Source organism: Pelophylax lessonae, assembly GCF_965119305.1.
Source record: "Pelophylax lessonae genome assembly, chromosome: 5".
Taxonomy (NCBI): domain Eukaryota; kingdom Metazoa; phylum Chordata; class Amphibia; order Anura; family Ranidae; genus Pelophylax; species Pelophylax lessonae.
Genome location: NC_138772.1, coordinates 17,735,662 through 17,759,986, shown reverse-complemented (window position 1 = coordinate 17,759,986; position 24,325 = coordinate 17,735,662). Strand labels below are relative to the sequence as shown.

Here is a 24,325-nt window from a genome sequence, read left to right as displayed (position 1 = left end):
TTGCCCCTGGTCACAAGATTATTTGAAGAAATAGATAACCCAACCCCTTTCTATAAAAGGGGCGGGGCTCACAACATGGTGCATGTCCCCCTTGGCAGTGCCCATCTTCCCAGAGGCTGACTGGCAACCTTCGGCCCATGGGGCAAGTATAAACCAGAGGCCCATGGTGCCTCTTCCCACTCTCCCTCTTCCTGGCCTCCTCCTGACCCCCATTCCAGGCTGAAGCTCTCTACTCATTGGCCGAATCCAGGTTCCTGATCTGGACACCAGATTGGAGCTGGCAAGGGGAGGAGATTCTCCAGTGGTGCATGGAATTGGCCTCAGCTCAGACACAGTTTACATCATCCATGTTAAGGGGGAGGCCTGCGCTCTGTCCTTGTCTTCATCCCACACTCAGTAGGTCAGTGGTGGGGACTTTTTACTTCTCTTTACCAGGAATCATTTAGGCATGTCTGTGGCAGAAGCAGTGCAGCCTTTTTACAGGGCATCAGAACGGACCGGGGGGGGGGGGCAATTGCCCCCCTGCCCCCTGGCCCAGTCCTCCCCTGCAACTTCCTATGCATTTTGTTTAAAAATAGCTTGCTTATCAGCCCTACAAATATGTATATATGTATTTATGCTATTATGATCTGTTTTACTACCCGCCTGTGATCTAACCTTAAATGGTAAACGTCTGATATTGTTGCTTTCATGTTTGAGGTCGAGATCAGAATTTGACAAAAAAAAAAAAAAAAAAAAAACACCAGAAGAAATACATTTACATGCGTCAAAGTCTAAAAATCTCCTGACACCTGAGCAGAAGACAATGCCGCGGGCCGGAATGACACGAGTGTATTTAATGTCACTTAACAGGAATTGCACGAACCTTTCTGACAGTCATTAAATCAGCGTATTACACCACATGGGCCGTGTCTCCAAGCATTTCCTGCATGAATTATTTTATTCATTGATTTTTTTTTTTTACCCCTTTCTTAAATTTTTATTTATTTTTTTATCTTTTTTTATATCTTTATTGAAGACACAGTCATTTTCTGGGTTCCCCAATCACCTCAACCCACTGCTGGAGCAGCAAGACTTTCCAAGTATGGGGGGGAACACATGATTATTCATTGATTATTCATTGATTTTTTTTTTTTATTCATTTTTTTTTACCCCTTTCCTAAATTTATTTATTTTTTTTATCTTTTTTTTATAATTTTTTATATCTTTATTGAAGACGCAGTCATTTTCTGGGTTCCCCAATCACCTGAACCCACTGCCGGAGCAGCAAGACTTTCCAAGTATGGGGGGAACACATGATTATTCATTGATTATTTATTGATTTTTTATTATTCATTTTTTTTTACCCCCTTTCCTACATTTTTATTTATTTTTTTTATACTTTTTTATATCTTTATTGAAGACGCAGTCATTTTCTGGGTTCCCCAATCACCTCATCCCACTGCCGGAGCAGCAAGACTTTCCAAGTATGGGGGGAACACATGATTATTCATTGATTTTTTTTTTTTATTAATTTTTTTACCCCTTTCTTAAACTTTTTTTTATTTATAATATTTTATATCTTTATTGAAGACGCAATAATTTTTTGGGTTCCCCAATCGCATCAACCCACTGCCGGAGCAGCAAGACTTTCCAAGTATGGGGGGAACACATGATTATTCATTGATTTTTTTTTTTAACTCATTTTTTTACCCCATTGCTAAATTGTTCTTTATTTATTTTTATCTTTTTTTTATAATTTTTTTTTATCTTTATTGAAGACGCAGTCATTTTCTGGGTTCCCCAATCACCTCAACCCACTGCCGAAGCAGCAAGACTTTCCAAGTATGGGGGGAACACTTGATTATTCATGGATTTTTTTTATTCATTTTTTTTACCTCTTTCTTAAATTTTTATTTATCTTTTTATCTTTTTTTTTTATAATTTTATATATCTTTTTTGAAGACGCAGTCATTTTCTGGGTTTCCCAATCACCTCAACCCACTGGGGAAGCAGCAAGACTTTTCAAGTATGGGGGGAACACGTGATTATTCATTGATTATTCATTGATTATTCATTGATTTTTTTTTTTTTTTAACTCATTTTTTTTTTCAGCAAGGATTCCGATGCGCGAGGCAGGTGGCTTCTGATTGCTGCGCCCGCTTGACACCCGCGATCGCTCCCCGCTGTTGTAAACACAGCTGACCGTTCTTCTCTCTGGAATGATCACAGAGCTCCTGTGATCCTTCTATATAGGATCACAGGTTTCTGTTATCAGTTCACAAGCCACGCCCCCATACAGTTAGAAACACGCCCCTAGGTACACATTTAACCCCTTGATCACCCACAGTGTTAACCCCTTCCCTGCCAGTTTCATTATTACAGTGACACTGCCTATTTTAGCATTGATTACTGTAGTAATGTCACTGGTCCCCCTAAAAGTGTAAAAAATGTTAGTTAGGGGTCCGATCTGTCCGCCACAATGTCGAAGTCCCGCAAAAAATCGCACAACGCCACCATTACTAGTAAAAAAAAAAACAATAAAAATGACATAAATCTTCCCCGTAGTTAGTAGACGCGATAACTTTTGTGCAGACCAATCAAAATACGCTTATTGTGATTTTTTTTTTTTTTTACCAAAAATATGTAGCAGAAAACAAATTGGCCTAAAATGTTAAAAAATATATATTTTTATTTTTTTTTTTCTATGGGAATGTTATATAGCCGAATGTGAAAAATATTGTTTTTTTTTTTTGTTTTTTCAGAATTGTCGCTCTTTTTTTGTTTATAGCGTGCATTACTAGTAAAAAAAAAAAAAAAACAATAAAAATGACATAAATCTTTCCCATAGTTAGTAGACGCAATAACCTTTGCGCAAACCAATCAAAATACGCTTATTGTGATTTTTTTTTTAACCAAAAATATGTAGCAGAAAACAAATTGGCCTAAAATGTTAAAAAATATATATTTTTATTTTTTTTTCTATGGGAATGTCATATAGCAAAATGTGAAAAATATATATACGTATATATATTTTTTTTTTTTTCAGGATTGTCGCTCTTTTTTTGTTTATAGCGTGCATTACTAGTAAAAAAGAAAAAAAAAACAATAAAAATTACATAAATCTTTCCCATAGTTAGTAGACGCAATAACCTTTGCGCAAACCAATCAAAATACGCTTATTTAGATTTTTTTTTTTTTCTTACCAAAAATATGTAGCAGAAAACAAATTGGCCTTAAATGTTAAAAAATTTAGATTTTTAATTAATTTTTTTCTATGGGAATGTTATATAGCAGAATGTGAAAAATACTGTTTTTTTTTTTTTTTTCAGAATTGTCGCTCTTTTTTTGTTTATAGCGCAAAAAATAAAAATCGCAGAGGTGATCAAATACCCCCAAAAGAAAGCTCTGTTTGTGGGAAAAAAGGGACATCAATTGTATTTTGGTACAGTGTCGCACGACCACACCATTGTCCGGTAATGTATCGCAGTGCCAAATCGCAAAATATGGCCTCGTCATTAAGGGGGCAAATCCTTTCCGGTCCAGAACTGGTTAATTCACTGGCAAGAATGTAACTGATAAGAGTGGAGCCCAGGCTTAGAACACAGAAAGTTTACAGCTCACAAGATTTCTGGTAGGACCAACAGGATTTTTTTTCTTTGCACTCTGCTTTACAGCACGGCCATCCATCCCCTACGGCCGATCTGTTATTGGTGAAAGGAAGATGACTGTATGTGCCTTTGTATACTGTAATCTGATTGGTTGCTGTGTTGAGTAGCAGGGGGACCTTTGCAGGAGTTGGTTGTGAAAACATTTTAGCAGTGGCAGAAGAGAGGAATGTTCCCCCTTGTCAGGAATGCAGTCACGACTTGTAATTATAAGCTGGATAATAACTGTGAATAAAACATTGCTTGTTATTGATTGCTGTCCAGGTGTTCCTCTGCCTGTCTTATCAAGAGCACATTTGCATTTTATTGCCTTCTAATTGAAATGAGCTTGTTCTCGCAGACATACTTGAGATGCCTCGTCACAACCTCACCCGGCACACACCAACACACCGCCGCAGCTGTCCTGCACACCCTGCGCCCAACACACCCAAGCCCTGCACCTGGCTTCTACACCCAACACACTGGGGAGCCCTTCACCCAACACAACCGGCCAGTGCACCCAAAACCTGCTCCCAGCACACCTGGAGCCTGCATACAACACACACAGAACCTGCAACCAACAAACCCGGGCCCTGCACCCAACACACCTGGACATTGCACCCAATATGCCTGGGCCCTGCACCCAACACACCCAGACCCTGCATACAACATGCAGAGCCTGCACCCAATACACCCGAGCCCTGCACCCAACACACCTGGACATTGCACCCAATATGCCTGGGCCCTGCACCTAACACACCCAGACCCTGCATACAACATGCAGAGCCTGCACCCAATACACCCGAGCCCTGCACCCAACACACCTGGATATTGCACCCAATATGCCTGGGCCCTGCACCCAACACACCCAGACCCTGCATACAACATGCAGAGCCTGCACCCAATACACCCAAGCCCTGCACCCAACACACCTGGCCATTGCACCCAATATGCCGAGCCCTGCACCCAACACACCTAGACCCTGCATACAACATGTAGAGCCTGCACCCAATACACTCGAGCCCTGCACCCAACACACCTGGATATTGCACCCAATATGCCTGGGACCTGCACCCAACACACCCAGACCCTGCATACAACATGCAGAGCCTGCACCCAATACACCTGATCCCTGTACCCAACACACCTGGACATTGCACCCAATATGCCTGGGCCCTGCACCCAACACACCCAGACCCTGCATACAACATGTAGAGCCTGCACCCAATACACTCGAGCCCTGCACCCAACACACCTGGATATTGCACCCAATATGCCTGTGACCTGCACCCAACACACCCAGACCCTGCATACAACATGCAGAGCCTGCACCTAATACACCCAAGCCCTGCACCCAACACACCTGGACATTGCACCCAATATGCCTGGGCCCTGCACCCAACACACCCAGACCCTGCATACAACATGTAGAGCCTGCACCCAATACACTCGAGCCCTGCACCCAACACACCTGGATATTGCACCCAATATGCCTGGGCCCTGCACCCAACACACCCAGACCCTGCATAAAACACACAGAACCTGCACCTAACACAACCAAACCCTGCATACAACACACAGAACCTGCATCCAATAATCCCGAGCCCTGCACCCAACTCACCTGGACATTGCACCCAACATGCCTGGGCCCTGCACCCAACATACCCAGACCCTGCATACAACACACAGAACCTGCACTCAACACACCCGAGCCCTGCTCCCAATATACCTGGACATTGCACCCAACATGCCCAGGCCCTGCACCCAACACACCGAGACCCTGCATACAACACAAAGAACCTGAACCCAACACACCTGGGACCTACACCAAACACACCTGGACCCTTCACCTAACACACACACAAGCCCTGGACGGAACAAACCTGGACCCTGCACCCAACACACACGACCCTGCATACAACACACAGATCCTGCACCCAACACACCTGGACCCTGCACCCTTGGACCCTGCACCAAACACACCTGAGTAATACACAGAAAACACCTGGATCCTGCATCCACCACCCAAAACCTACATCCAACACACCTGGGACCTACACCCAACATACCTGAACCCTGCACACACACCACACTGGTACCCTGCAACCAACACACCTTAATCCTGGACCCGACACACCCAGGCCCTACACCCAAAACACCTGAATCCTGCACTCAACACATGTGGACCCTGCACTTACCACCTCCTAGACACTGCACCCAACACACCCAGACGCTTTAATCTATACACCAAGGCCCTGCACCTAACAACTGGTTCCTGCACCAAACATATCTACACCCTATACCCAACACACCTTGGCCCTGCACCCAACACACCCAAATCCTGCACCCAACACATCTTGGCCCTGCACTGTGCACATACCCAGACAGGGGGCAATGACTGTGTGTTAGAGGTATGCTCCAGTCAGACAAACTGACTCACTGCCTAATTACTTAGTAGTTTAGCTCATGCACCTGGCTGACACCATTGATAAATCCTTATAGTGTCATCTTTCATCTCTAAATTTGTGTTCCCTGGTTCCAGTCCTGCCCTCTTTTTAGCCCCCAAGGAAGGAAGAGAGCGAGGGAAGGGAGGAAGGAAGGAAGGAAGGAAGGAATGAAAGGAGGTGGGGAAGGAACAGCAACAGTAATTATGGAAATAAAGGAATGAGGTAAGAAAGGAAGAAAGGACTGGTATAAGGGTTGGAAGGTAAAATAACACGAGGAAGGGGAGATAGGAAAGCAATAATTGATGGAAAGAAAGAAAGAAAGAAAGAAAGAAAGAAAGAAAGAAAGAAAGAAAGAAAGAAAGAAAGAAAGAAAGAAAGAAAGAAAGAAAGAAAGAAAGAAAGAAAGAAAGAAGAGAAAAGGAGAAAAGAGAAGATAGAATGAAAGGCAAAGGGTGAGGAATGAAGAGATGAAATGAAGGACAGAAGTGAGTGAAGGGAAGGAAGGAAAAAAGGTGGAGAAGGAATAGCAGCAGTAAACATGAAAGGAATATAATAAGATAAGAAAGAAATTAAGGATGGAAGAAAGAACTGGTAAAAGGGTTGGAAGGTAAGTTAAGCATGAGAAAAGGAAGGAAGGACGGAAGGAAGGAAGGAAGGAAGGAAGGAAGGAAGGAAGGAAGGAAGGAAGGAAGGTTAAAAAGAAGTACTGGTATAAAAGCTTGAAGGGTGGTATATTAGGAAGAGTGGAGGGGAGAAAGGAATGGAAAGCAAAGGGAAGGAAAATAACAGAAAGTAAGGGAAAGGAAAGAAGGGAAGGGAAAGGCAAGGCAAGGCAAGGAAAGGAAAGGAAAGGAAAGGAAAGGAAGGGAAAAGCATGGAAAGGAAAGGAAAGTAAAGGCAAGGAAAGGAAAGGATAGGATAGGAAAGGAAGGGAAAGGCAAGGCAAGGCAAGGCAAGGCAAGGCAAGGCAAGGCATGGAAAGGAAAGGAAAGGAAAGGAAAGGAAAGGAAAGGAAAGGAAATGATAGGATAGGAAAGGAAGGGAAAGGCAAGGCAAGGCAAGGCAAGGAAAGGAAAGGAAAGGAAGGGAAAAGCATGGAAAGGAAAGGAAAGTAAAGGCAAGGAAAGGAAAGGAAAGGAAGGCAAAGGCAAGGAAAGGCAAGGCAAGGCAAGGCAAGGCAAGGCAAGGCAAGGAAAGGAAAGGAAAGGAAAGGAAAGGAAAGGAAAGGAAAGGAAAGGAAAGGAAAAGAAAGGAAGGGAAAGGCAAGGCAAGGCAAGGCAAGGCAAGGCAAGGCAAGGCAAGGAAAGGAAAGGAAAGGAAAGGAAAGGAAAGGAAAGGAAAGGAAAGGAAAGGAAAGGAAAGGAAGGGCAAGGCAAGGCAAGGCAAGGCAAGGAAAGGAAAGGAAAGGAAAGGAAAGGAAAGGAAAGGAAAGGAAAGGAAAGGAAAGGAAAGGAAAGGAAAGGCAAGGCAAGGCAAGGCAAGGCAAGGGCAAGGCAAGGCAAGGCAAGGCACAGAAAGCAAAGGAAAAAAAAAGGAAAGGATAGAAAAGGAAAAGGAGGGAAAGGAAAGGAAAGAGGGAAAGGAAAGAAAAGGAAAGGAGAGGAAAAGGAGGGAAAGGAAAGGAAATTAAGAGAGGAGAGAATGATGTTGGGAGATATGTAACAATTCAGCGGTGTGTGTATAAAGAGATAAAGGAGAATTTTCTTTTCTCCGGTAGTGAAAGTGATAGGAGTTGTATTTATATAACACTTCACTCCACATTAAACAAACATTGACACAAGCCTACTTGTGCCTCTTCTCTGTGGACAGGGAGGGGGTAATTAGTGGAGTATTAGATTTGGCACCATGGCCTGTTAACTGCAACACTATCTTTATGTTGCTGATCTGTAGTCACTGTGTGTTTTTTTCCTCTGTATGAATTACAGCCTGTACAGACGCCCCCCCCCCCCCCCCCCCTCGGGTACTTGCCTTGTCAAGCTCCATTGAAGGTCTGATCTCTTCGGTGAGTTTATAATTATTGAGATTTGGAGGTGAGCTTCACTGAATATCTTTTGTACAAACAAACTGCCAGAGCTGATCAAATAGCTGGCCTATCTCTCAGCACACAGCACATTGCTCCTCAGCTCCTCAGGCAAAGTGCTCAGTCAGGCAGAGACAGACTCTACACACCTGCCTTACTGCCCACCGCCCCACATCTGCCTTCACTACACCTTCCAATCATTCCAGAAGCCTGCCTATCCCATTGACTATCCCGCTACTGACAGTGATCACTCTCCAGCCTTAAAGTAGACCTTGTTCCAAACTGGGTGACATTTATTTTTATAAAGCACAAATAAGTCACAGTTGTCACCCCATAACAGGAACTGAATCAGAACATTTCCACATTTTATCATTAAAGCTGTCCTTGAGCTCCAGTGAGAGACTTTGCCTAGGCTGAGATGATGCCATCTGTCTACTGCAGACAAGAGGAAATATTTCCTCAGTCTCTTCTTCTCCCAGTATTCAGATGGCAACATTGTAACCTTACAGCGAGCCTCAAAGTGAGGAGTTTTAGCAGGGCCTGGTTTTGTTGTGAACATAGTAAAGGACTTCACTGGCAACATGACTGTGTCATCTCTGAGCCATCATCTCAGTCCAGGAAGTAGATGGTGGCCAGAGGCGTAGCTAGAACCTTCAGGGCCCCGGTGCAAGGAACCATGAAAGGCCCCTCTCGTCGGGGCCCTTCCCTTCAAGCCTGGGGCTCTTCCCACTGATCCTGGGGCCCTTTACTCTCGTTGTGGGGCCCTTTATTACGGTCCCACAGCAGGACCCTTTCACAAGTTCTGCAGTGGACCCCTTCCTGCCATCTTGGGGCCTCCCCACGGTGGTGGAATGCCAGGGCCCGGTCGCAAGTGTGACCTTTGCGATCCTGGAAGTTCACCCACTGGTGTCAGTAGTTTTAATTGTATTATTTTTTATCATTTTATTTTATTTTTTTCCAATGTCACTGACTATGACTCTGTCCATTCAGAAAAGGAAGGAGCTGGTAAATTACATATTTCCCGACCCCTTTCTGGTTCTCTATTGTGACACATCCCCTGCAGCAGCCGGCAGGAGAAGGAAGGCAGCACAGTGGGGGGGGGGGGGACCAGGAGAGCACACAGGGGCCCAGAGACAGCAGAACACAAGTGCCCTGGATAGGAGGAGTGGTGGGGGCAGCATACAGAGGAACCAATTTCCTCCATTTTCCTCCTTCAGCTACAGGGGGAAAAAGGAGGACAGTGATTTCTCTACATGCTGCCCCCGCCGCCCCTCCTATCCAGGTGTACAGGGGACCCGCACAGGCCTTCTGGAGCATGGGGCCCGGTTGCAATTGCAACCCCTGCAACCCCTGTAGTTACGTCTCTGATGGTGGCCCTTAATAATGGCCGAGCAAAGATGGTGCCATCCTTGTGGAGTAAACAGCCGATGAAGGCATTGTCAGGGGAGTACTGTGATCTATGTGAGGGGTAATAAATACCTGGAAGTGACACATTACTCAGAATGATGCACTTAGCATTAAAAAAATAGACCCAATGCTAGGTATGCTACCTAATGCTTTGTACATATTAGAGCTTTTTCTCGCTGCTATGTTTCTTTTGTACTAGCATTTAAAAATAATAATCAATCAATAATAATCAGTAATTATTAGAAGGTTGGCATGAACTAAACAGCAATATAAATAAATAAATAAAGCAATATAAATAAATAAATACATTTTTGAGAACTAAGCAGTAGGCCACTTTAAAGAGAGCTCTACAGAAGAGGATTAGCTATGGAAGTAAGAGGGGTTTAGGTTCCAAATGATGGACATTTGGGAGCTGTGTTATGGGACACGGCATGGACAGGGATTAGCCTCTACCCTCTGACAACACAGAGTCCAAAGTTTTTGGATTTTATCATAGTCGTTTTTCATATACAGTATATGATGACTGCAACTAGATATTATTTATGGCCAACAGGTTTTGGATACCTGGCCTACACATATATATTAGACATCCAAGTCCCAAAACCATGGTCATTACTATGGAATTGGCCTCCCTTTGTGGCTATAACATCTTCCACTCTTCTGGGAAAGCTTTCCACAGGATTTTGGTGTCTGTGGGAATTTGTGGTTATTTGTGACGTCAGGTACTGGGGCTGAATGCGAAGAACTGGCTAGTATTTGGGGTTCCAGTTCACAATCAAAATTTCAATTTATCCCAAAGGGGTTCAGTAGGGTTGAGGTCAGGTACTAATTTTGGATGAGAAGATGGTCATTAGGGTTGAGGTCAGGTAACGATGTTGGATGAGAAGATGGTCAGTAGGGTTGAGGTCAGGTAATGATGAATAAGAAGATCACAATCAACATTTCAATATATCCCAAAGGGGTTCAGTAGGGTTGAGGTCAGGTACTAATGTTGGATGAGAAGATGGTCAGTAGGGTTGAGGTCAGGTAACGATGTTGGATGAGAAGATGGTCAGTAGGGTTGAGGTCAGGTAACGATGTTGGATGAGAAGATGGTCAGTAGGGTTGAGGTCAGGTAATGATGAATAAGAAGATCACAATCAACATTTCAATATATCCCAAAGGGGTTCAGTAGGGTTGAGGTCAGGTACTAATGTTGGATGAGAAGATGGTCAGTAGGGTTGAGGTCAGGTAATAATGTTGGATGAGAAGATGCTCAGTAGGGCTGAGGTCAGGTAACGATGTTGGATGAGAAGATGGTCATTAGGGTTGAGGTCAGAAAACAATGTTGGATAAGAAGATGGTCAGTGGGGTTGAGGTCAGGTAACAATGTTGGATGAGAAGATGGTCAGTAGAGTTGAAGTCAGGTAATGATGAATAAGAAGACCACAATCAATGTTTCAATATATCCCAAAGGGGTTCAGTAGAGTTGAGGTCAGGTACTAATGTTGGATGAGAAGACAGCCAGTAGGGCTGAGGTCAGGTAACGATGTTGGATGAGAAGATGGTCATTAGGGTTGAGGTCAGAAAACAATGTTGGATAAGAAGATGGTCAGTGGGGTTGCGGTCAGGTAACAATGTTGGATGAGAAGATGGTTAGTAGAGTTGAGGTCAGGTAATGATGAATAAGAAGACCACAATCAATGTTTCAATATATCCCAAAGGGGTTCAGTAGAGTTGAGGTCAGGTACTAATGTTGGATAAGAAGACAGCCAGTAGGGCTGAGGTCAGGTAACGATGTTGGATGAGAAGATGGTCAGTAGGGTTGAGGTCAGGTAATGATGGATGAGAAGACCTGGCTCACAATCAGCATTCCCATTCATTCCAAAGGGGTTCAGTAGGGTTGAGATCAGGTAATGATGTTGGATGAGAAGATGGTCAGTAGGGCTGAGGTCAAGTAACAATGTTGGATGAGAAGATGGTCAGTAGAGTTGAGGTCAGGTAATGATGTCGGATGAGAAGACAGTAGGGTTGAGGTCAGGTAATGATGTTGGATGAGAAGATGGTCAGTAGGGCTGAGGTCAAGTAACAATGTTGGATGAGAAGATGGTCAGTAGAGTTGAGGTCAGGTAATGATGTCGGATGAGAAGATGGTCAGTAAGGTTAAGGTCATGTACTGATGTTAGATGAGAAGGCCTGCATCACAATCAACATTCCAATTCATCCCAAAGGTTCAGAAAGGTTGAAGCCAAGGCTTTGCGAAGGCCACTTGATTTCCTCCACGCCACACTGATCAAACTATGTCTTTATGGAGTCAGCTTTGTACACAGGGGCACAGTCATGCTGGAACAAAAAGGGACCTTTCCTAAAGTGTCACCACAAGATTGGAAGATCACAACTCTCTACAATGTCTTTGTATGCTGTAGTATTACCAAAACCATTCACAGGAGACACCTAAATTCATCTCTTTGAAATGGATCCTTATACATTTGGCTATATAGGTAGATTTGATGGAGTGTGCACAAACGCTTGGCAGCATAGGGGTTGATTTACTAAAACTGGAGAGTGCAAAATCTGGTACAGCTCTTCATGGTAGTCAATCCGCTTCTAACTTCATCTTGTTCAATTAAAGTTTGACAATACATCCTGGAAGCTGATTGGTTTATATGCACAGCTGCACCAGAATTTGCACTCTCCAGTTTTAGTAAATCAACCCAATAGTATCTCCTGTCAATCACTGAATCCTTCCTTACAACAGAACTTTCATTGTACAATCCTTAAAGGAATAGTGTCATGTATGTCCAGTGAGTGTAATTTTTTGAGTTTTTTTTTATTGCACATTTGATGACGGTCACATTTCTAGATCATTATTGCAGATTGGCCAATAGTGCCAACAAACACTAGGGGTTTTGGGGGGCAACTAAAACTGGAGCACACATAATCTGGTTTAGTTGTGGATAGTAACTAATCAGCTTTTAAATTCTGTCTTCCAACCCTGACTTCAGTGGGACAGCTGACCTATTGACTTGCATTGTCGAAGCAGTAAAGCACCACCGTTGTATAGTACTGCAAAGCACGAAGTACAGCCTGTCTGGCCCTATAGGCATAGACAGGGGCTGACTGGCAACTTTCGGCCCATGGGGCAAGTATAATCCAGAGACCCATGGTGCAGCGACTCAGCCCCCCTCCCACTCTCCCTCTTCCCAGGCCTCCTTCTGACCCCCATTCCAGGCTGAAGCTCCAGTCCAGGTACTCTCTACCCACCAACTGAATCCGGGTTCCCAACCTGGCCAGCAGGGGGTGGTTGGGGGGAGCTGGAACAGCTTGGTTGGGGCTGGCCGGGAGAGAAGAGTCTCCAGTGGGGCATGGAACCGGCTTCTGCTCAGACACAGTTTACACCATCCATGCTGGGAAAGGGGGGGGGGGATGGGATTGTGCTCTGTCCTTGTCTTCATCCTGCACTCAGGAGGGCTCAGGGAGGGCTGTGCTCTGTCCTTGTCTTCATCCAGCACTCAGGAGGGCTCAGGGAGGGCTGTGCTCTGTCCTTGTCTTCATCCTGCACTCAGTAGGTCAGCGGTGGGGACTTTTTACTTCTCTTTACGAGGAATCATTTAAGCATGTCTGTGGCAGAAGCGGTGCAGCCTTTTTACAGGACATCAGAGTAGCCCAGGGGGCAATTGTCCCCCTGCCCCCTGGCCCAGTCCTCCCCTGGGCATAGATAGCTACAAGTTATACAAGGTCGCATGGTTGTTTTTAAAACATTAACATGCATTGATAACATTTAAAGGGAACCCAGTGGGGTTGATTTACTAAAACTGGAGAGTGCAAAATCTGGTGCAACTCTGCAAAGAAACCAATCAGCTTCCTGGTTTTATAGTCAAAGCTTAATTGAACAAGCTGAAGCTAGAAACTGATTGGCTACCATGCACAACTGCACCGGATTTTGCACTTTCCAGTTGTAGTAAATCTCCCCATTGTGTATGTCCGGTACACATTTGACGTTACTGATAGAACATTTACCTACAACCAATTTTGATGCAGCGTTCACATTTTACATAGTAAACTTTCCATGACCGTATTTCACTCTGTACACAGATCTGTAGATTCTACTTATCTCTATCTTATGGAGTGTGATCAGCTACCCCTGCTCAGAAAAAAGCCAAGATAAAACCCATTAGCCACAAACAAAACTTGTTGTATTTAGACTGAGCCAGCCCATTGACAGAAAGATATCCCCCCAAGCCCTTTTTATGCTGCTACGGGAAGCACTGTAGAGTTTTTCCAGCAAGATGGAAAACCTTCATGAGCAAAAGAAGGAACTTCCAATGGTGCCCCCCCCCCCTTTTTTTTTTTTTATATTTTTTTTTTTAGGATAACCCTAAATGACACAATCCTCATCCAACCATCATATCTCCTCTCAGGTCAGGTTTGGGCTAATTAGGGTCACTCTAAAGCCCAGTCATTGTTCAGTACTGCCAAGATGGAATTAAAGCCAGTGCATAAGATGGACCCCCTTTTACAAACTGTACATGGAGACAAGGTAATACTAAAGCTAGACGCTCCTCATGCATAGTACTAGTGCAGTGTTATTTTTTTTCCTTTGAAGACAATGTAGCTGGGAGCACTGACCAGATAACACTGAAGTACTGACCCTACTGAACGACCATCATAAAGACACCGGGTAATATTTAAAGTAATTCAACAAGTACCCTGGTCCAACTACCCCTTCATTTTCTGCCATGCTAAAACACTACAAAAAAAATAGAAAAAAAAACACACTATAAAACCACACAAAGCCTATATTTTTTAACAGTTCCTTGCATTTTGTAGTGCCACGTTCTTTCAAAACTTGCAACCTTTTTTTTTTCTTCCTCACTTTTCTCAAAGCCCAGCTTCGACAGATTGGCGCATATTAAACGCATGCATTTTCACACACGTGGCTGCAAACCCAATGCAGGAAGTAGCATCCCCTCTGGAGAACGCAGATGTAAAAAGAAAAAAAAACATGAAAGCACGTACAACCAACAAAAATAAATAAATAAATAACACAAAAAAATGGATGCTGTTTTTATGCTGTTTTTGAGCACCAAAGTGTACACAGACCTTCAGTCTTTGAAGATGTGTTGACAAGAGTTGTACACTTACAGAACTTTTTTAAGAATTATATATTAATATTAATATTATTATACAGGATTTATAGAGCGCCAACAGTTTGTGCAGCACTTTACAATATAGATATCATTTTATTTACAGATGAAGGGCATATACAGAAAATGTTTAAATAGAAAATATTTTTCTCGCCCTTAAAGATGCCTTAAAGGTTTTTCAACAGTCAGACGCTGTTAGTGGATAATTCCTTACACCATCCAAATTTAGCAAATGAAAAAAACAACAAATTTCCCCCCAAAAAAACTTTTGTGCTTGAAGGTGATATGAGCTTTCTTATACAGTCCAAGCATCATTGGAAAGAATCAGAATTGTCAATATCTTATAAAACAAAATGATGCCAATGCATTGATACCAATATTCCAGACACAGTAAAATTGCACCATAATCCAAAAACCAAACCAACACACAACATGCGGATCAATAACCAATAACACAGCAAGGATATTGAAATTCTCTTAAAAAAATATGTTGTTTCTTTTTTTTCACAATCCATGTCAGAGAAGAGATCAAAACAAACCAAAAGCACAGTATATAAAAAAAGGAAACATATTTGCATAACTACATTATACATTTATTTATCTAAAACTGTAACCAAACTGTATAAAAATTATTACAAAAAAAAAAAAAAAAAAACAGTTTGAGATCCCAAAGTGGAAGATGCACTCAGCAGTAAATATTTGCAATTGTTTCTGGTATGGTTCAGTTCCAGTTTTGTGTATATGACATATAAGAAAATTACATTTAACCTAAAGCTCAGAAAAATGGTAAAAAAAAAAGAGATCTGGTCCTACAATAATGACAGATCATTTCAGATGAACAATGTCATTAGTACAATACTGAGGGTCTCTATTTCAAGCTGGTGTGATGGAGGCTTTATATGCCTAAAGATCAGATATAATCTAAAAATAAACAAACAAATGAACTCATCCATTTTGCAAATGTCCTACAAAACTTTCTGCTGTGATGACTGCAGATTATTCCATTGCTAAAATTTCTGGGTTGGCTACTTCCATCCTAAATGCAAGCTCAATATATATATATGTATACATATATATATATATCTATATATATATCTATATATATACACACACACACACACATATATATATATATATATATATATATATATATATATATATATATATAAAACTATACATAACAAAACAAACCTTTCTACATTATTTTTTTTCTTTGTTTATTTTTTTTGTTTTTTACATTATTATTTGTCATTATATTTTTGTTATCAGAGCCCTCTCCATAAACAAAATCTATTCTTCCATTATGTTAAAAAAAATATATGCTTGTCCTCTTTTCTACTAATATACCTGCTGTTTGTTGCCTGCTCTCATATTTTATGTTTAAAACCAATACACATCTTTGACAAGGAAAAAAAATAATATGTTTCTATTAGATTTCCTTTTACAGAAAATACCAAAAAAAAAAACGAAAAAATAATTTTCAAATATCCATAACAAAAAGAACCCTTGCACCTACTGTGCAATGGGGGAGATAATTAGCAAAATATTTTGCCTTTCTGTTGAATGTCTAATCCCAATAGTCTGAGCTTTGTGTGCACAATGTAATTATATATAGTAGATACAAACAAAATAACTAATATATATGTATATATATATAAATATATATTCATTTTTTTGTATCTATCTATCTATCTATCTATCTATCTATCTATCTATCTATCTATCTATCTATCTATCTATCTATCTATATAGATATAGATAGATAGAGAGAGAGAGATATAGATAGATAGATAGATAGATAGATAGATAGATAGATAGATAGATAGATAGATAGATAGATAGATAGAGAGATATAGATAGATAGATAGATAGATAGATAGATAGATAGATAGATAGATAGATAGATAGATAGATAGATAGATAGAGAGAGAGAGATAGATAGATAGATAGATAGATAGATAGATAGATAGATAGATAGATAGATAGATAGATAGATAGATAGATAGATAGATAGATAGATAAATAGATAGATAGATAGATAGATAGATAGATAGATAGATAGATAGATAGATAGATAGATAGATAGATAGATAGATAGATAGATAGATACAAAAAAACGAATATATATATATGTGTGTGTGTGTGTGTGTATAAATATACAGATAGATAGATAGATAGATAGATAGATAGATAGATAGATAGATAGATAGATAGATATTGATATAGAGATAGATAGATATAGATATAGATAGATATTGATATAGATATATATATATATATATATATATATATATATATATATATATATATATATATATATTAAAATACAATTTCCATGAATGTGTTGAGTTCAACAAGAATTTTAAAAACAAATAAATAAATAAAATAAAAAAGAATTTCTTGCAATGTACAAAATCTTTGCTGTCATGTCTAATTATTTTTTTTTCAGCAAAATTGTATTTTTGTTGTCTTAGTGATGGTTGGGCAAGGCTATATTGCAGGTTTATAGATAAACCTGCAATATAGCCTTGCAAGGTAAAATGTATATAAAAACAATTGAGAAACACAGATAAAAGTAGATATGTTATTGAAAAATAGAGGGAAGGTGGATGGATGGATGGATAGATAGATAGATAGATAGATAGATAGATAGATAGATAGATAGATAGATAGATAGATAGATAGATAGATAGATAGATAGATAGATAGATACAAAAAAAACTAATATATATATATATAGATATTAGTTATTTTGGATAGATAGATAGATAGATAGATAGATAGATAGATAGATAGATAGATAGATAGATAGATAGATAGATACAAAAAAAACTAATATATATATATAGATATTAGTTATTTTGTTTAGATAGATAGATATATAGAAATATATATATATATATATATATATATATATATATATATATATATATATATATATATAGATATATAGATATATAGATATATATATATATATATTAGTTATTTTGTTTGTATAGATAGATAGATAGATTTTTTTTCTTCTGCCATACAGATACACCATATTTTCTTTAAAAAAAAATATGTGTGTGTATATATTAAAAAAAAATATGTTCATAAATTTTCCTAAAATCAGAAGCTTGTGGAATTTGTGAGCTGTAAACAATCAGAACTTCCTTATCACATTGCAGGGCAATGCATGCCTCCCTGTACACAAATTTCATGCAGCTTCTGGTTACAATACTCAGTGCAAGTTGTCTAATCTTGTCTTACCTGCTTTCTTGTGTTTCCCTTAAAGCAAAAAAGAAAAAAAAAAAAAATACTTTTGTGAAGTCTTGTGTTCCCCACCTGACTGGCTGAAAAGAGCCTTGAAGTTTACAAAAAAAAAAGAAATCTTGTATCATTATCTGCTTAATACAATCAGCAGCAATTGTTACAGCTTCGGATCAAAGAGCCCAAGAGCAACGTGATCCCCCCCAGTGCTGGTCTCCCCCCTCCAGCGCTGCTACTGCCAACATCGCACCACCAAGTGCCATAACGTTGTACACACAGCAAAAATATAAATAAAAACACATACAAAAAAGTATAAAACATGACAACAACAAATCCACAAAAAAAAAGAAGAAAAAGACTCACCACCAAATTGGATATGTTGACATAACTTGGCTCAACCCACAGAAAAAGAGCAAGTATCCAAAGCAAAACATTCTCCAAGGAAAACAACAAAAAAAAAAGAATGTATCAGACAAGTTGTGAAAATTCCTCTTCTGCCAGGAAGCGTTAAAACAATGTATCAAAAATAAATTAGTAAAAAAAAAAAAGGATAAAGGAGGAGGCGGTGTATGGGAGCTATGTACAGGGATAGTGGCAGGTAGAAAAGCTTGGCTCTCCTTTTAAAGAATGAAGAGGGTGTTGACTGCTCGGAGCCTAACACAGGAGAGGAGAGAGAGGAGCAAATATTACACACACAAAAAAAAGTTTGGAGCGGCTCCCTTTAAGGGCCCAATCAGCGGGGATCGCCAAGGGGGAATAATTGTGATGACACTGCTCAGTGCTCTACACTCTGCACACAGAGCTATACATAGGGATCTACACAGCCCTACACTGCTCACTGCTCCTCACTCTGCTACTACACTCCTCTACACAGCCCTACACAGAGCTGTACATAGGGATCTACACAGCCCTACACTGCTCACTGCTCCTCACTCTGCACACAGAGCTGTACATAGGGATCTACACAGCCCTACACTGCTCACTGCTCTACACTCTGCACAGCCTGATCACTGCTACTACACTGCTACACACAGCCTATACAGAGCTATACATAGGGATCTACACAGCCCTACACTGCTCAGTGCTCCTCACTCTGCTACTACACTCCTCTATACAGAGCTATACATAGGGATCTACACAGCCCTACACTGCTCAGTGCTCCTCACTCTGCTACTACACTCCTCTATACAGAGCTATACATAGGGATCTACACAGCCCTACACTGCTCACTGCTCCACACTCTGCTACTACACTCCTCTACACAGCCCTACACAGATCTATACATAGGGATCTACACAGCCCTACACTGCTCACTGCTCCACACTCTGCTACTACACTCCTCTATACAGAGCTACACTGAGCTATACATAGGGATCTACACAGCCCTACACTGCTCACTGCTCTACACTCTGCACACAGAGCTATACATAGGGATCTACACTGCCCTACACTGCTCAGTGCTCCACACTCTGCACAGCCTGATCACTGCTACTACATTGCTACACACAGCCTATACAGAGCTATACATAGGGATCTACACAGCCCTACACTGCTCAGTGCTCCTCACTCTGCTACTACACTCCTCTATACAGAGCCCTATACAGAGCTATACATAGGGATCTACCCAGCCCTACACTGCTCACTGCTCCACACTCTGCTACTACACTCCTCTATACAGAGCTACACATAGAGATCTACACAGCCCTACACTGCTCAGTGCTCCACACTCTGCACAGCCTGCACACTGCTACTACACTGCTACACACAGCCCTATACAGAGCTATACATAGGGATCTACACAGCCCTACACTGCTCACTGCTCCACACTCTGCTACTACACTCCTCTACACAGCCCTACACAGAGCTGTACATAGGGAGCTACACAGCCCTACACTGCTCAGTGCTCCACACCCTGCACAGCCTGCTCAATGCTACTACACTCCTCTACACAGAGCTATACATAGGGATCTACACTGCCCTACACTGCTCAGTGCTCCACACTCTGCTACTACACTCCTCTACACTGCCCTACACAGAGCTATACATAGGGATCTACCCAGCCCTACACTGCTCAGTGCTCCACACTCTGCACAGCCTGATCACTGCTACTACACTGCTACACACAGCCCTACACAGAGCTATACATAGGGATCTACACTGCCCTACACTGCTCACTGCTCCACACTCTGCACAGCCTTACACTGCTCTACACAGGGCTATAAACACATCAGGAGCTACACATAGGGATCTACACATAGGGAGCTACACATAGGGAGCTACACATAGGGAGCTACACATGGGAGCTATGCATAGGGAGCTATGCATAGGGAGCTACACATAGGGAGCTTCACATAGGGAGCTACACATAGGGAGCTACACATAGGGAGCTTCACATAGGGAGCTACACATAGGGAGCTACACATAGGGAGCTTCACATAGGGAGCTACACATAGGGAGCTACACATAGGGAGCTACACATAGGGAGCTACACATAGGGAGCTTCACGGCCCTACACTGCTCTACACAGGAGTATACATACATAGGGAGCAACACATAGGGAGCAACACATAGGGAGCAACACTTAGGGAGCTAACAGCCCTACACTGCTCTACAAAGGGCTATACACACAGGGAGCTACACATATGGATCCACACATAGGGATCTACACAGCTCTACACAGGGCTATACATAGGGATCTACACATAGGAATCTACACATAGGAAGCTACACATAGGAAGCTACACATAGGCATTTGCACAGCCTTACACCGCTCTACACAGGACTATACATAGGGAGTTACACGGCCCTACACTGCTCTACACAGGGCTATACACACATCAGGAGCTACACATAGGGATCTACACACAGCTTTACATAGGGCTACACAGGGTTTTACACATACCTTTACATAGGAATACACAAACCTATGCATAGGACCTCACATAGGACTACACACAACTGTACATATGGCACTTCACAGGACTATAGGTAGGGCTACATAGGGCTCTACACAAAGCTATACATAGGGCTACACATAGCGCTCTTCATACAGATTTACATAGGGCTACGCATAGGGCTTTACATACAGCTTAATATAGGGCTAAACATAGGATTACACACAGCTTTACATAGGTCTCTACATAGGGCTACACATTGAGCTCTACACGCAGATTTGCATAGGGCATTACATAGGGAATGGGATATACATAGGGCTTTATACAAAGCTTTACATATGTCTATACATAAAGCTATACATAGGGCACTATATAGGGCTTTACATATGGGTATAAATAGGGCTCTGAATGGGGCTTTACATAGGGCTACACATAGGGTTTGTCACAGAGCTTTACATATGGCAATATATAGGGCTTTGCATAGGGATTTACATAGAGCTCTCCATGATGTTATACTGTACATAGGGCTATAAATGGCAGATGAGATTTAATGTAGAAAAATGTAAAGTAATGCACTTGGGGGCCAGAAACCAGAAAGCAAGCTACTCACTAGGGGGGGGGGGGGAACCTCTGGGTGAGTCTAGGATGGAAAAGGACTTGGGGGTACTGGTAGACAACAAGCTTGGCAGTGGCATGCAATGCCAAGCCGCCGCAAGCAAAGCCAACAGATTACTGGGATGTATAAAAAAGGGGATTCACTCCAGAAATAAAGAGATTATTCTCCCTCTCTACAAGACTCTGGTCCGGCCACATCTGGAGTATGCTGTCCAGTTCTGGGCACCGGTCCTCAGGAAGGATGTGCTGGAGCTGAGAGAGTACAGAGAAGGGCAACAAAAATAATTAGGGGAATGGAGGACATCAGCTATGAGGAAAGACTACAAGCACTGAACCTATTCTCTCTGGAGAAAAGACGATTGAGGGGGGATATGATATCAATGTACAAATACTGTACTGGTGACCCGAGCATAAGGAACAAACTATTCAGAGAAAGGGAATACAATAAGACACGTGGCCACTCACTAAAACTAGAGGAAAGGCGGTTCAACCTTAAAGTGCGTAAGGGGTTCTTCACTGTAAGAGCGGTAAGGATGTGGAATTCTCTTCCACAAGCAGTCGTATCAGCAGGGAGCATTGATAATTTCAAAAAACTATTAGATGGACACCTTAAAGACCACAACATACAGGGTTATACAATGTACAACATACAGGGGTATACAATGTACAACATACAGGGGTATACAATGTACGGTTAAAAGCAAACACACACACGCATCATAGGTTGAACTGGATGGACTGATGTCTTTTTTCAACCTTACTAACTATGTAACTATGTAACTATGTTTACATAGGGCTATACACAGATCTCTCCATGGGGTTATACTGTACATAGGGCTATACATAGAGCTCTCCATAGGGTTATACTGTACATAGGGCTATACATAGGTGTTTACATATGGCTATACATAGAGCTCTACATAGGGCTATACACCAGGATCTACAGACAGCAACACACAGGTTCGTACACGGACTCTACATAGCTCTATAAATTGGGCTATATATAAGGTATATAAGGGTTTACATAGGGCTCTACACAAAATTTACACAGGGCTTTACATAGGGATCTGCAAAGGGCTATACATAGCACCCTACACAAAGCTTTGCTAAGGTCTTTACATAGAGATCAAAGGGTTATACATAAGGCTCTACGCATAGCTTTACATTGGACTCTATGCAATGTTTTACCTAGAGTTCTACATAGGTCTTTATATATTGCCCTACATAGGACTTTACAAGGGGCTGTTCATAGGGCTTTACATAGGGCTCTATAGAGAGATATACAGTACATAGGGTTCTGCACATGACTCTAACACTCACTAATACTCATTAAGGTTTTTTTAGCCCACATGAGCTTCTCAAATGACTTTTAAATGAGCTGAGAGATCTAAATAAGAGAGGAAACCCCTGAGAATCAGGAGACACATGGACCTGCACTGGACTAATAGCCAACTTTACCAATGGGACTCCCTGCCTTATCCTTCTCTATCTATCTATCTATCTATCTATCTATCTATCTATCTATCTATCTATCTATCTATCTATCTATCTATCTATCTATCTATCTATCTATCTATCTATCTATCTATCTATCTATCTATCTATCTATCTGTCTATCTATCTGTCTATCTGTCTATCTGTCTATCTGTCTGTCTATCTGTATATCTGTCTGTCTGTCTGTCTGTCTATTTGTCTGTCTGTCTATTTGTCTGTCTGTCTGTCTATCGTTCTAACCTCTCCAGTACCTACTGTACTATTATTCTACTCTATCTGTATATTATATAACACACCACACATAAACACACAGGTGTGAAAGGGGCCTTAGGGCTCTTTCACACGGGCGGTCCGATCAGATCCGCCTGTCAGTTTTTTAGGCGGATCTGATTGGATCCTCCATGCAGCTCTATGGGGCAGCAGGTGTCAGCGGAGACACCTCCGCTGACACCCGCTGCCATCCGCATCCGATCCTGTGCGTGAAATCTGGACGGATGGAGCCCCTATTTTTCCATCCGTTCAGTAATCGGATCGGATCTGATGAGAGCGGACAAGCGGTCCGCTCTCATCCGATCCCCCATAGGGGGCAGCGGGGGCTGAGACACCTCCCTCTCCGCTCTGCAAGCGGAGACGGAGCTGTCATCCGCCGGCTCAGCGGGGATCGCGGATCGATCCCCGCTGAGCAACACGGATCCACCTACGGAGGCGGACCGTGTGAAAGAGCCCTTAGACTGGATTGACATCACATGCGTTGTGTGTCTATTGACGCACATTGAATGAACTTTGGCTGATGTGGGTTGACATGGTTTTTTTTTTTTAATCAGGTTACAGTATGTTATGCAAACGTACAGAAGCCAAAATACTTTATTTTGTTTCCTTTTAAAGAGGTTGTAAACCCCCCTTAATGACTTTTGCCTATAGGTAAGCCTATAATAAGGCTTACCCAGGGGAGGACTGGGCCAGGGGGCGGGGGGGGGGGGGGCAATTATGAACCTATGAATTATCTATCACTATATCTGTATATTATGTATCTGATATCTATTTATCAGTTATCAACAAAGATACAAAGAAAGACAGATAGATATGAAAGTATCTGTCAATAATAAATGATAGATGTTATATGGATGGAAGAAAGAAAGAAAGAAAGAAAGAAAGAAAGAAAGAAAGGAAAGAAAGAAAGAAAGAAAGAAAGAAAGAAAGAAAGAAAGAAAGAAAGAGAGAGGAAGAGAGAGGAAGAAAGAGAGAGGAAGAGAGAGGAAGAGAGAGGAAGAAAGAGAGAGGAAGAGAGAGGAAGAAAGAAAGAGAGATGAAGAGAGAGAGAGAGAAAGAAAAAAAAAAACAATGAAAGAAAGATAGAAAGAAAGAGAGAGAGAGGGAGATAGAAAGAAAGAGGGAGGAAGAGAGGGAGAAAGAGAAAGAAAGAACAAAATAAAGAAAGAGAGAA

The 24,325-nt window shown here is 41.6% G+C and overlaps 1 protein-coding gene across 1 annotated transcript in view; it reads right to left on the bottom strand.

The window, feature by feature from the left end:
- WNT3A (Wnt family member 3A) overlaps nt 1-18,459 on the bottom strand; it is a 189,636-nt gene extending 171,177 nt beyond the window's left edge. The window contains exon 1 of the mRNA XM_082257715.1: nt 18,242-18,459. Within this exon, the coding sequence (XP_082113841.1) occupies nt 18,242-18,312 (71 nt within the window). The 5' untranslated portion in view covers nt 18,313-18,459. The remainder of the gene's footprint in view (nt 1-18,241) is intronic.
- Between the last annotated feature and the right edge of the window lie 5,866 nt (nt 18,460-24,325).